This window comes from Thunnus albacares, chromosome 16, assembly GCF_914725855.1.
Source record: "Thunnus albacares chromosome 16, fThuAlb1.1, whole genome shotgun sequence".
Classification (NCBI taxonomy): Eukaryota; Metazoa; Chordata; class Actinopteri; order Scombriformes; family Scombridae; genus Thunnus; species Thunnus albacares.
The window spans coordinates 7,358,376-7,372,145 of record NC_058121.1 but is presented as its reverse complement, the minus strand read 5'-3'; the positions used below and the strand labels follow the sequence as shown (position 1 = coordinate 7,372,145).

Sequence of the window (13,770 nt, the reverse complement as noted above, 5' to 3'; positions counted from 1 at the left end):
AAAATAATATGAAGCTTCGTAACAAAAAGATCGACTTTGGCACTAAAAAGACTGTAACTTTGAAGGATGTTGACTTGATTCCATTAATCTGGATGACTGAAGCTTCATATTATCTATCAGATAAACTTTTAAATATATTCTTGCACAGAAGGAGGATTTTGTGGATTTTGGCAGGAGGAATGATTACAGCAAAAAAAAAAAAAAACATTTGTCAGTGTTCAATTGGGCACCTGCTTGTTGTTTTAGGACAAACGTGAAAAACTGTGAACCTGTCTTTTAAATATTGATTTAAAAGAGCTGAGAGTAGGAGCAGACCTCAAGTTTTCTGGGAGTTTGTTCCAGATCTTTGGTGCATAAAAGCTGAATGCTGTTTCTCTATGTTTAGTTTTGACTGGCAGATGAGAGGTCTGGACAGTTCACAAACCACAATGGCCCTAAACCATTCAGTGCTTCGTAAACCAACAGTAGTAACTTACTATTCAGCTTAAAAGAATTGAGAATCAGTTCCAAAACTGGAAAATATTTCCATCCTACACAGTTAATTTCTTACGTAGCTGTAGACACTTACCATGTCTGGTTTAGGAGACAGAGTTGAATGTTCTCTAATGTGGAACTAATTTTTTAGAAAATCAGAAGGATGGCAGTGTGTTCGATGGATTAGTTATTGTATGATTCTATGACTGATGGAGTCAGTCATGGCATGGTGTAGTTTAATGCTTGATACAGTCCAGCCTGTTTGTTCAGCAGTGCTGTGTGTGTTCTGATGCTAATGCTATTTCATAGGATTATCTGGATTCATTCCCATTACATAAACACAGCTTGCATAAAGGCCACAGTGTCCCACCTGCGGAATGCAAAAGCACTTTATTAGTATTCATAAGATTAAGTGTAGCCACAGGGTACAGCCAATATCTCCAGACACGGAGCGTACTATCACTCTCCCAGAGAAAGTTACACAGTGTAATGACAGGAGGTAAAAATGTTATCAGTAATGTGATCCGTCTCTCACCTGCTGGCTGTGATAATTAGCAAACAAGGGTGGAACTGAGCAGTGAGAATAACCCAAACATGAACCGGTGAAGTTGTTGGTTTAGAGTCTGAACAAATGTATCCGGTTAAGTCCCACCGACGTGACTGGCTGTGTGTTCTCACAAGCTACATTTTTAATCTCACGTTTGTTTTTAAAAATTATATTCAGTGTATGTTTTTGAATTTTTTCCACAACAATTTTTTATATATTAATTTATATTTTTCTCCCCTTTACCTAACTTTACCATCTTCTGTATTTGTTTACACTTGACTTTGTTTTTTACTTTTGAGATTTGTTTTATTATTATTTGTATAATTAATAAATATAGTATTATATATAATTTCTTATAAATTGTTCCTTTTTCATTGTTCTGTATCACCAGCTTGCTCTTGATTGTTGGCTGTTTTGAAAATTTACTATTTTTATATTTTTCTGGTTTTGTATTGATCTGTGGCACCATCTTATGTTTACTGATAAACAGTTTGTACCTTTGTTTTTTTTTATTTAAATATTTTTATTTAGATATTTATACATTTTTGTGTCATTTTATCAGTCAGTTTTCCTTTGTTGTGTCACTTGATAACTCTTGATTGGGACATTATTTCTCTGTTTGTTTTGAGAACCTATTTATTTATTTATTGATCAATCTCTTGTGGTTTAAATCACTTTTCAGTACCTAATTTATTTGTTTTGATTTGTGACATTATCTTACTTTTAGTTGGGAAACAATTTGTCTCTTTATTTCATTTATTTACTTATATATTTATTCATGCATCCATGCGCAAATCCAAAGGCTCATGACAGCACAACATAGTTACAAATTTGTGTTGACAAAACTTTTCTCTCTGTCAGGAGTGTATGTTAGATGTAATGTGAGCAGATTAACAGCACAGTGTAGGTGGGGTTAGACCACTAAGACGCCCAGATTAGCCACGTGTTGCTCAGAACCTGCAGCGGAGCTGAGAGACCTCCCTGTCACGATGGATTTACAGGCCAAATGTTTAGCAAGTGATCCCTTGCAGGCCTATTTACCCTCCTTCAGCTCTGGGTGTGGTGTCCCTCCATCTGTTCTGGGTGGCTTCCTTCTCCTTACAGCTCACGGATCTGTCAGGGTGTTGTCAGAAACAGTGGCAGCCACTGGAGAAATGGCTCAAGACACCATCTGCTTCCAATTATATTGTGACAACCTGTAGGATGACGTCCAAAAAGCTGCTGGAAGCTGTCGGTACAGCAGGTATAGAGGAAACTAGAGGGAACGTGAGACAGAACTTGGAAGCTAAAGCTGGGACTTGGATCTGACTGTATCTGTGGTTGAGCTCATGCTGAGTCACTTCAGCTAACAAGGCCATGGAGCCGCACTCAGAAACCTCCACTTTTCCATTACTCTGTGAATTTCTCTCCTGCCATTGGTTACTCTGAGAGACTAAATGCTGCTTCCACTTTTAGGTTTGGAAAATCAGCTCTCTGGTAAGACATGACGGAACTGGTGTAACAGAGAAAGGATAAATCTGTTTCTTTTCAACAAACTGGAGCGAAAAAAGGTTGGGTTTTCAGAAGTGATGATATGACTTTAATGAGTAAACCTTTTCTTGCATTCATTGACTGATAGTAAAAAGAAAGTTGCATGATCCTGGAACCAGTTAGACATATTAGTGCATGCCATACAGACGCCTAAGCTCTAGTTACACCATATTAGACTGCATTTTTTCTGATGTAAGATAACACAATGCTGCCTTCAAGCTTGACGTCTCAGATATGAGCAGTTTTATGGTAACCACAACGTTGACATTGTGGGAAAAGGTTTTCAAGAACTTCCTGCTCACTCCACTTTGGATAACTTCACCGCTTTCTTTATGAGTAACTCTGAGTCCCGGAAAATGGAGCCACAAACAGCTGTCCTAACATTTTTCAGGAGCTTACCAGAGGAACAAAATGTGGACATAATACTGGAAGATGCTGAGCTGAGTTTCAATCAAAAGAAAAACAGGGATATGACTTTTGAGGATACTCTGGAACAGAAAAGAGACTCCTTATCATATGTTATATTGCCTGTTAAAGGAAAGAAGACAACCTCTAACCAAGAGGGACATATAGTTATGACGGAAAAAGAAAATGACTCAGACACAACAGAGGAGGAGAGGAATCATTTTAACCTAACAGAGCAAGGTAGTGATAGAATAAATACTGGGCAAGGCAAGGCTGTAAACACTGAAAACGGCTCCTCAGAAGAACACAATGTTGGAAAACAGACTTTTGCACTGAATCAGCACAGCGAACATGGTAACAATGTTCACAGTTTCACCAAAGACTCACATGGAGGTTGCAACATGGCAGAGATGTCACCGGATGAATGTGTCTTGAATGAATCTCTGCAACCAAATTGTCAACACATTTCAACTGAGTGCACAAATACAGATTGTGATTGTGTTGCACAAATCGACCACAAGCAGGGTGACACTGAAGGACCCAATCAGGAGGTGACAAAAGATTATGAAAATGTTCAAACTGCAGATTTAATCAGAAGTACTGCAAATTTTGATGGTGTCGATTTCGACGCTGAGGAATCTGCAACTGAAACCGAACATGCAGCAATAACTGTGACTCGGACAGGACCTGCTGTTGAAGAAGAGGTTGAATCAACATCGGAGCAAGATGTGGAGCAAACAGATGAGCCTTCCTGCTTAAAAAAGGAGGATGAAGAGGAGCAGACAGGTGCAGAGGGCGACAGCAAAGAAGAAGAGAAAACAGATGTATTTCCAGACTCCTCCACCCAGCCCCACCATCCTCTAAACCCACAAGACAATTCACCAAATTTTGACAATGACCCTCCACCTGGATCCACCTACACCAGAGCCACCTTCTCCCCAGGCTCCCCCACGGACAAGCAGATCCAGCTCCCCGCCCTCTTCAGCGGCCTGAGGGTCCTGAGGAAGGGTGTGACCGGGCCTGAGCATGACACCGTGTCCCAGATCAAACCTTCATCTCAAGGAGCAAGGAGGGCCATTTTCCCAGAGAAACAGGGGGATACAAAGGTTCAGGGAGGATTCCTGGACCAAATCTCCCAGTTCCTGAACCGCGACAAGAGAGGGGAAGAGAAAGAGGAGAAGCTGGATGAGAGCTTAGAGGGAGTCAGCGGGGAGGCTGAGGAAGACCAGGATGACACCAGAGAGAATGAGAATGAGGAAAGTCAAGAGCAGGAGAAGGAAGAGGAAGACATTGAAACAGAATCATTTGAATCTACAAAACCTCCCGTGTCCAGTGCGGAGGCGGCCTTTGATGCCTTCAAGGCCTTCTTCACCCCAAAGCCTTTGAAGAAGGACCCAGCAGAGAAGGTGGACCTGGACGCAATGAGGAAGAAGATAAGAGGTGATAAAGATGTGCTGAAAGCTCTTTTTGAGAGAACGTCCAATAAGACGCCAGTGAAGAAAGACCCATCTGATGGCAAAGTATGAATCATGTTATCAAAAGAGAGCATAAACATATATTTCCTGTGTGATTAACTGAAATTTTTCAGTCATTAGTTCTTTTTATTGGCCGTGTGGAAAACAGACTTCTGCTGTTTTACTGCTTATTGTCATTTGTCAAGCCACTATAGAAGAATCATTATTGTAATACTGCAGGTATCAAGATATGTACAAGCTCTATTTTTGGAGTTAAAAATGTCTGCTATGAATCTGTTTTCCCTCCAGTCAGAAGCGTCCACCCCAGGAGAGGGAGAAGAACGAACTCCTGGTCGTCTGCAAGCCGTCTGGCCACCGCTCAAGGAGGAAAAAGTTGGGCTGAAGTATACAGAAGCAGGTAATGACAAATTAATAAAGATTAATATGTTATCATAAAAATATCCTCACCAAAACTGACCCCACTGCTTTGTGTGAAAAAATAATAACAATAATTTATGAATCAACAGTTTTCCATATGTCAAATATGTTTTCTCTCTTCTTTTGACCCAATTAAAATCCAACATTGTAGAAAAGTATTGAAATGGTGACCCTGTAATGAAGGTGACAAAATACAGAAATGAGCATAAAGCACTGTTGTTACACCAAATAGGAAGGCATTATTTAATGTTTTATATATGCTATGGGTTCTTCATGAACCAATATATACAGTAGTACTTTTGTTTGCAAAAATCATTCACAGATAAAGAAATGTACAGTATGTCATCCTAGATAGGGACATGTTTGCAGTCAATTAGACCCCAGAGAGGTCTAACTCTCAGTTAAACCTATTCTGAAAACTGTTACAAAACTCCAAGAACAGAAATAGAACTTAACTACTCACATTATTTGGGGTTTTGGAGAGCTGTTTGGCAGTGCTGTGTAAAAAAGCATAGTTAAAACCAATCGCAGATATAGAGCTTCTGACAGTTCACTGTATTTGACCATGTCAACAGCTGGAGTCTGTGAGAGCCCAAACAAAAGTAATATATAATTTTCTATAGCAGATTTCTGAAACCTATTATCACAATCTCAAAAATTAAGAAAAGTCATGACATATAAAGCTGGAGGAAATAAGTGGAAATTGTGCTAAAATTAATGCACTAAATGAATTAAAAGACAGACACAGAAATACTATTGTTATATTTAACACTGTCCTGTCAATGTCCTGATTGTTCATGACAAATGTTAATTTTAGACAAAGCAGTAAAGAGAATAGTAGTGTTTGCTCTGTGATATCATGTGACAGATATAATATTAAACTCTACTGCTAAAGTAAACACAACTCCACCCTCTGAGGACAGCAAACCAGTCTATAAGACTCCACCTGCCATATGTGGAGGGATTTAGATTGCAGACTGAAGTTACATAAAACACTGACAATTGTGCTTTTTAACAAATCATTTTATCTTGTTTTGGTGTATAATTTTCAATTTTTCAACACTGGTGCTCCCCAATGGTAGTATTGTGGCAGACAGCAATGCTTGCTGCTACAAAAACAAAAACTGAATAAGCTATTATCAATATTTTTGATATTATTATGACCCAACTCCGCAGTTCAGCTCTACAGAGCATTATTTTGGTTTTTACAGCCTACAACGTGTTGTTTTGATTCATTCTCACCATTCACATAATTGTTCTGATGAACACAGTGTTCACTACCTGCTCAGCACCAAACAGACAAACTTAGTGACTAGGCGATGACCATAGTGGAGCATTTAGCTGCTAAAGAGACAGATATTTCCCTCTGGAGGTGTTGAAGAGCAAACCAGAGGTAAAAGGAGAGAGTGAACATTAGACATCTATCAGGTGGCCTCTGAATCCATATGTACAGTATGTTGCTCTGTATCTGTCAGTATTATGTTTGTAGCTTGATTCTGCTGCCCCCAAGTGGCTGGAAAAGTTGCAGGTCTAAATAAAAACACTCATATCCTGTATTATCACCACTTATGCTTTTTATCTTGAACTAGGTGCATCTGGGAGTAGGCAAAAAGCTTTCAGGTCAGAGAGAGAAGATTCACATTTTGAATATCTGTAATAAGTACTAGATATCTCTAAACAGTTTGTTTTAACTTCCATGAAGACTACGCGGCAAGTTTAAAAGTTTAAAACATTTTTAAATGGCCATTTTTAAAAGAAAAATAAGGTCAAACACTATTTGACATCACACTTTGCTCACAACTTTTTAAAAGCATTGGGGCGGTCATGATTCCTAAGGCGTTTCAAGACATGAGTAATCTGTAGGATTATCAAATGTTTGGGCAGCAAGAAAAACCATGTGCTCTATGTGTACACACCCACTTTCCTAAAAATACTCTTACTGTAAATACTGTCAGGCAGGTGACAGTAAATATACTTTATAACCAACCATTCAACAGGTGTAGTCATCCATTAGCAGATAAGTGTTTGATTAAATAGTTTGCTCAAGATGCCAGTCAGCTGTGTGTTTTTGTGACCTTTTAGGCTCTGCTGTCATCATCTGGTACATTTTGGTATTGTTTTTGAGCAAGTTTGTCCTCAGTATATCCTCAAACACCCCTCAAACTCTTGCAGTGGTTAAAACATGAATTTGATTTGTTGTGCAAAATTAGCCACAGTTCTCTCGTGTCTCGCAGTTGTTGTAATTTGTTTGTCTGGGGTTTGTTAACCAGCCATACTAATAAAGTATCCATCATGGTAAAGAAAATGCCCTCGGGCACCTCTGCTGTAATAATAGACATCTGTTGTGGTTCAAGAAAGAACACAAAGCTTCTCCTCTGTTTCCTTTCAGAGCACCAGGCTGCTCTGCTGCAGCTGAAGAGAGAATGCAAAGAGGAGCTGGAGAAGTTACAGGTTAGTGTGAAGGATGTGTTCAACTGTGGTATGATGTTACATTACACATAACATGTTGTCTGTGTAATTTTGCACTATTTAGGAAAAATACAGACCGTGTTCAACTTGCACACTTTCAAATAATACATCCAAAATAATCTTCAGCAGACAGAATTGTTTTTTTTATCCTAATTCTGGAAATATCTTTAAAATGAATTATGATTGCCAGGGATCGACATTATATTCCAGATAAAATGATGCGTGGCTCTGTGTCTTTGAATGTCATGATAATACACACACAGCACAAAGTGTGGCTGAAGTCTGATGAACATTATTTCAGGAGGATTATGGCCAGGAACTCTCCAGACTAAGGGTGGAAAACGAGGACAATGTCGCCCGCCTGAACTTCACCCTGACAGAGTTGCAGGCCAAGCTCTCCCTGGTTGGGAGCCTTCATCGTGGAGAACCTAAAGACGTTGCTGTATCCACAGGAGACGACTTTTTACACAAATCATTCCGCACTGTCTGCATCCAGACGGACAGAGAGACCTTTGTCAAGACTCCTGAGGATGGAGAGGGGACGGGGAGAGTATGCATGAGCCCTCAGCAGCAGAAGGTGACCCCCAAAAAGCTAGACCTGGCTTCCATCAGCTTGAGTCTGGCCGGCCAGCGCGAGGACACAGTGTCCTCCTTTTCATCATCACACCCTCCTTCCCAAACTCCTGCTCCTCCTGGACTGCCGCTACCTCTGTCGGAACAACAACCAACACCAGCTGCCCCTCCTCAGACCACACTACCAACCAAAACAGACAATCTGCTCCCTCCTCCACCCCCTCTGCCATCATCAACCTTGAACCACATGCAGCCATCAAATAACCCTCCACCACCACCTCCACCACCACCACCTCCTCCACCACCTGTGCCATGTTTGTCATCAACCCTGAACCACATGCAGCCTTCAAGTAACCCTCCACCACCACCTCCACCACCACCTCCATCCATGCCAGGTTTAGCTCCCCCACCACCTCCACCACCACCACCATCCATGCCAGGTTTAGCTCCCCCACCCCCTCCTCTAGCTGGGGGTTTCTTCATGGATAAACCTCCCAGGAAACCTGCAGTGGAGCCTTCACGACCCATGAAGCCTCTATACTGGACCAGAATCCAGATCCAGGGCAACAAGTACGTTCACAGCCGCAACAATCACTTATTAAATAAAAACATACACAACCAGATATGTTGAACCCATGATCAAATGCTTTGATCTTATTTTCTCTTAAGTTTAATATATAAAAAAAATGTGTATGACAATTAAAAGAGCCTCTGGGAAGGATTAACTTAGAGCCAAAATGGCAAAAGAATTTGCAAAGGTCCAATCTCCAAATGGCCATTAAATAAATATATGAATAAGACTAAATGACACAAATGATCATATGAATAAAGACAGAAAAATACGTAGATGAACAGATAAATTGTGAAATAATTGAATAGTTTATTAAGACTCAACTTAGATAAAAAAACAAAACAAAACAAATCTCACTATAATCTGACAGACAGATAAAAAATTAAAATATGAGTTATGACATAACATTTGATGATAGGTGGAATTTTAACAATTTATTAAATCATTTTACAATTTATTGGTATAGTTTGTGTGGATTCATTCATTATTTATCTCATGATGACTTATTTATTTCTTTAATATCGGCCATTTTGGAGTTCTGTACAGATCAAACCCAGGTTTTATTGTGGTGATTATATTATATATTTAAGTAAAAGCCTCATTATTAACAATGATTTATTTTAGATGGTGGAGTTACAGTGGATCTCCCTCCAACTCAATCACTCAATCACAACACAGTTTAGACTAGAAACTGGGCTAACTGTCAGGAACAATAAATGTCTTGGTGAAGTTGGCGTAGAGCTGGCTGAAATTAGTTTTAATAATTTTATATACTGATACATGAGATAACACAAGTAAAGACTTACTGCTTTAGGAGACATTTGTTTGTTAGCTGTCTTCCATGGCTGTCCTGCTGAAAAACTGTCCTCTCCTTCAGAACACAAACTCAGACGTTCATTTCAGTTCAGTTGTAGCAGCCAAGCACGCACGCACGTTAACCACAGTCTCTGATAGTTGGTATGTGGCTCTGTCCGCTTCAAATATCATCCAAAAAGACTGTTTCTAATCCTTTCAGTTTTGGACAGAGAGATAAATGTTGGCAGAGATATGAGCGGTTTTCTGCCGGTGTTATCAGATATTCTCAAAATGGGCCCACACACATTTTACCGAGAAGTTCCCACAGCTGCAGAAATTCTGTTAGCTATCATCATTTTTAAGTTTTAACAGTGAAAAACTGCTTGTTTTCACCTTTATTCATGTATAATTATCTCTGAATGACAGTGATGTACATATATTATTTAATCATTACTCAGAATCATTCAGGGAGAACAAGTTTGACAGATTATACATTTACAGATTGCACCTACCACATGAACTTTATGGATTTAGGGTTTGATTAATTTGTGTTTATAAAGGTTGATACAACTATTTTTGAACAGTATGATGTATTTTTTGCTAATATTACATATGTTAAATGTATTCAGTGTTTAGATTACATGTATCTAATTCTAGCCAGGATAAAGAGGCCTCTGTGACACCATTAAAACACTAAAACTCTTTATTTAACTCCAAAATATGGTACAAAGTTTTGAATAATTGAGAATAATTCAATAAAAATTTCACATCACAATCAGTTCTAGTTGAGGCCATGCAATAGATGGTGTTGATCAGCAATAAATACAGAGTTAAACATAGAAATTATTCTGATTTGTCCAGTTTTTTTTGTTAAATTGCCATTGCTGATTTCAAGTATAAAAATAACCAATACTTTTGTGTTTCCATTCTTTCGAATCATATGCAGCACAGCTGCTACACAGCAATAGTATCATTTACTAATCAAAGGATAATTAAGAATTATGTGTCTCTCTCTCCCAGTAACAAGACACTGTGGAACATTCTGGAGGAACCGCATATAATTAATGCCGTTGAGTTTGAGGATCTCTTCGCCAAAACCACCACAAAGACTAAGAGGAAGCCGCTGTCAGAGGCGTATGAGAAGAAAGCCAAAGCCAAGAAGGTAACACACAAAGTACTGATAATATCATGCAAGACGCTATGCAGCTTTTGGGAATATTTTCTACTGCAGCTGAATATTATTAAATAAAACTACAGTACATATCAACAGTACAGTATGTAGTGCAGGGAATAGATTGCAATCTGTACCTTGATCAGCAGAGGGGGTTAAAGTCATTGAATTTACAGATGCAACATCATTATGAATGTGTCAAAAGAGCATTATAAATCCAGATTTACTCTCTCCACACTAGCAGGACATTTCCTCACAGTTCTGTTCATTTCCTCCAAAATCCTGAAACTCTGAAACACTTTAATTTTTCACCTGAGTTTAAATTTGGTTTGCTGTATTTGCATTCAGAGAGGATAAACTTAATGTATCACACCTTTCAAACACACATGCAGTTCAAAGAACATCTCGTAAGGCACATTATCACATTAAAACATTTAGAAGATTGATTAAAGATTTAAAATAAATAGAATACAATAAAATAGAGAATAAGAGCACATTTGTATGCGTGCAGATACTTAATTTATTTAACCAGAGTTGACTCTGAGCAGCTGTTCAGATAAATCAATCCTTCATTCCTGACAACTCTGGTTACAGAAGCCAAATGTGCTGATGCATTATGGTGAAGCAGACTGTGACCTGCGTTTGTTTTGCTCCATCTTTTCACAATAGACTGTCCATTAATGACTCACTAATGGTTTCAAGTTATAAGGTGGTCATGGTAACTGTGTGTGTGTGTGTGTGTGTGTGTGTGTGTGTGTGTGTGTGTGTGTGTGTGTGCGTGCATGTATATGTGTGTGTTAGCTCATTAAGCTGCTGGAGGGTAAGCGTTCTCAGGCTGTGGGAATCCTCATATCAAGCCTCCACCTGGAGATGAAAGATATACAGCAAGGTGAGTCATAGAGCATTTCACTCATTCACATGTGTTGCTAGGAAACCATCTCAGGTCACAGCTCATTTCCTGTTAGCTGCTGATATGGACAGGACATAAAGTTGCAGTCATTTAGAAAGTTTATGTCTGAAAATGATAAATGGACAGTATACAACATGCTAAGATAAGGTACCACATGTTGGTACAACATGGTAATATTGAATAAACATTCAAGTTTATTCAAGTTTAGGTTTATTTGTGTTTTAACCATGAAAAATACAGCTGAGTAAAATATATTAATTCAGGAGTACAAAACAAACACATATCATAACATCTAAAGCGTATGAGCGCATCAGAAATCTGAGTACAAGTTTGAATTTACACTTTAAATGTCAAACTTTTTGCTGTTTTTGCTGTTTCCTTCATCATAATTTGTAAAAACAAAAGCCTTTTGTAGTCCATTCTTTTAAAGCAGTTTAACCCACAAATATAAGTAACCCTGTTCCAGCCTAACAGCATGTAGAACAGGGCTGCAGCCATTAGTCGATTAATTGATTAGTAGATCAAAAGAAAAGGAATCTGTTCAGTCTTTTTTCCAGCAAAACTGCCACAAATTCTCTGATTCTAGTCTTTCAAATGTGGGGATTTGTTGGTTTTCTTTATCATATATGACACTAAATTTCATATCTATTTGTTTTGGACTATTAGTCAGAAAAAACAAGTAAATTGAAGACATCACCATGGCCTCTGAGAAATTTTGAATGCCATTGTTTCACTATTTTTTTAATATTTCACTGACTAAATGATTAAGTGACTCACAGGTCAGGTTTCTAAATGTCGATTTTTCTAGATTAAACATTCAAACCTACATATCTTATACTATTGACAAAGCAACTGGTATTTTAAAAATATAGATATCTTTAGATGTTTTCATTTTATGCGCTAGTGTTTTTCCAAATTTTGCATAAAGATGTATACTCTGATTATGATGGAAAAGCCTCTGTAATAACATTTAGACCATCATGAAAATCACTACTGCAACCTCAGAGAGTCTATGTAATCTAACACACATCATCTCATCTATCATATAAGAGCTGGATTACAGTATATATCTTTCATCTGTAAACATTCAGGTAACCACAGCTCCCTGAACATCACCTTGTTTAACTTGAACCCCGGCATCACACTGAATCTACTCTGTATTTCACTCTGAATATGAGCCGTCGATATATTTCGAGTGGGATTAAAGGCTAAAACACACACCACAATGTCAGCAAGATAGTGACAGAGAAGCAATCTGCAGTACTAATCCCTAACTCACAAACCTTTGTAGCAAATAGTACATTGTGTTTGCCAGTGAGAGGAATGTGTTTCTTCTGGGATCTGCAGTTCTCTGTTTGGCATCATCGCTTGACCTTATTTGTTCTTTCCAATAAATCAAACCCAACATCATCAGGGACCCTTTAAAGGACTTTATCTGACTTTATCTGAAGCTGATATGAGACTTCAGAAGTCCGAGTTAGTCAAATCATCTGGTAGACCAGCTATTTAATTGGAGATACTGTTCCTTAAATTACTGCATATCTGCATAACACATCTGTGACATTTCTGCACTGCAAACTCTTGTTAATTACCAGCTGATGTACAGTATGTGAAAAATGAACAGTTGCAGGTGGTACTTGTGGGTGGTCGTCTTTTTTTTGTTTTTTCGTCTGTTGATCTATGGCAGCTCTTTCTGCTCATGCTATTTACCCTGCTCTTTTATTCAAATTGATCATTGATCTTTGGAACCGATAGAAAAGTTCTGATGAACATACAGTACAGGCTAAATCACTTGTGTTTAGTTGTTTTTATATTATTATTTCATTTTTTTTTTATGTTTTTCTGAATCCACTTGTAGCTGTACTGACTGTGGATCACTCTGTGGTGGACCTGGAGACCATTGAAGCGTTATATGAAAATGTATGTATGATGGCACACGTTTGTTATATACTGTGAGTTTAATACATGTGTAGTTATACAATTATTAACCACTTATTATTGTCTTATTGTCAATGTGTCAGAGGGCTCAGCCAGACGAGCTGGAGAAGATCAAGAAACACTACGAGACCTCAGAGGAAGAGGAAGTTAAACTGCTGGACAAACCGGAACAGTCAGTATCTCACCTGCTAACGGAAATGTTTAGAGACTCTACCAGTCATTTATAGTGTTTGCACAGACTGGACAGACAACATCATGACATTTTACAGGTTAACTGTTTATGTGATTGCACTCCAGGTTCCTGTATGAGCTCTCTCAGATCCCAGACTTCGCAGGCAGAGCTCACTGCATCATCTTCCAGGCAACATTCATCGACGGGATCGCGTCCATCCAACGCAAGCTCAACACAGTCTCCTCTGTCTGTAAAGTAAGAGGCAACACCTGACGGCAAACACACTCACCTTGAGAATGTTCATCTTGTTCTTATTTAGCTAG

At 38.6% G+C, this 13,770-nt stretch overlaps 1 protein-coding gene across 1 annotated transcript in view; it reads left to right on the top strand.

The window, feature by feature from the left end:
- Nucleotides 1–13,770, top strand: part of fmn1 (formin 1) — a 33,640-nt gene that overhangs the window by 8,655 nt on the left and 11,215 nt on the right. Inside the window, exons 4-11 of the mRNA XM_044329524.1 lie at nucleotides 4,720–4,828; nucleotides 7,238–7,299; nucleotides 7,619–8,460; nucleotides 10,277–10,418; nucleotides 11,229–11,316; nucleotides 13,196–13,257; nucleotides 13,359–13,447; nucleotides 13,573–13,702. Of these exons, the coding sequence (XP_044185459.1) occupies nucleotides 4,720–4,828; nucleotides 7,238–7,299; nucleotides 7,619–8,460; nucleotides 10,277–10,418; nucleotides 11,229–11,316; nucleotides 13,196–13,257; nucleotides 13,359–13,447; nucleotides 13,573–13,702 (1,524 nt within the window). The remainder of the gene's footprint in view (nucleotides 1–4,719; nucleotides 4,829–7,237; nucleotides 7,300–7,618; nucleotides 8,461–10,276; nucleotides 10,419–11,228; nucleotides 11,317–13,195; nucleotides 13,258–13,358; nucleotides 13,448–13,572; nucleotides 13,703–13,770) is intronic.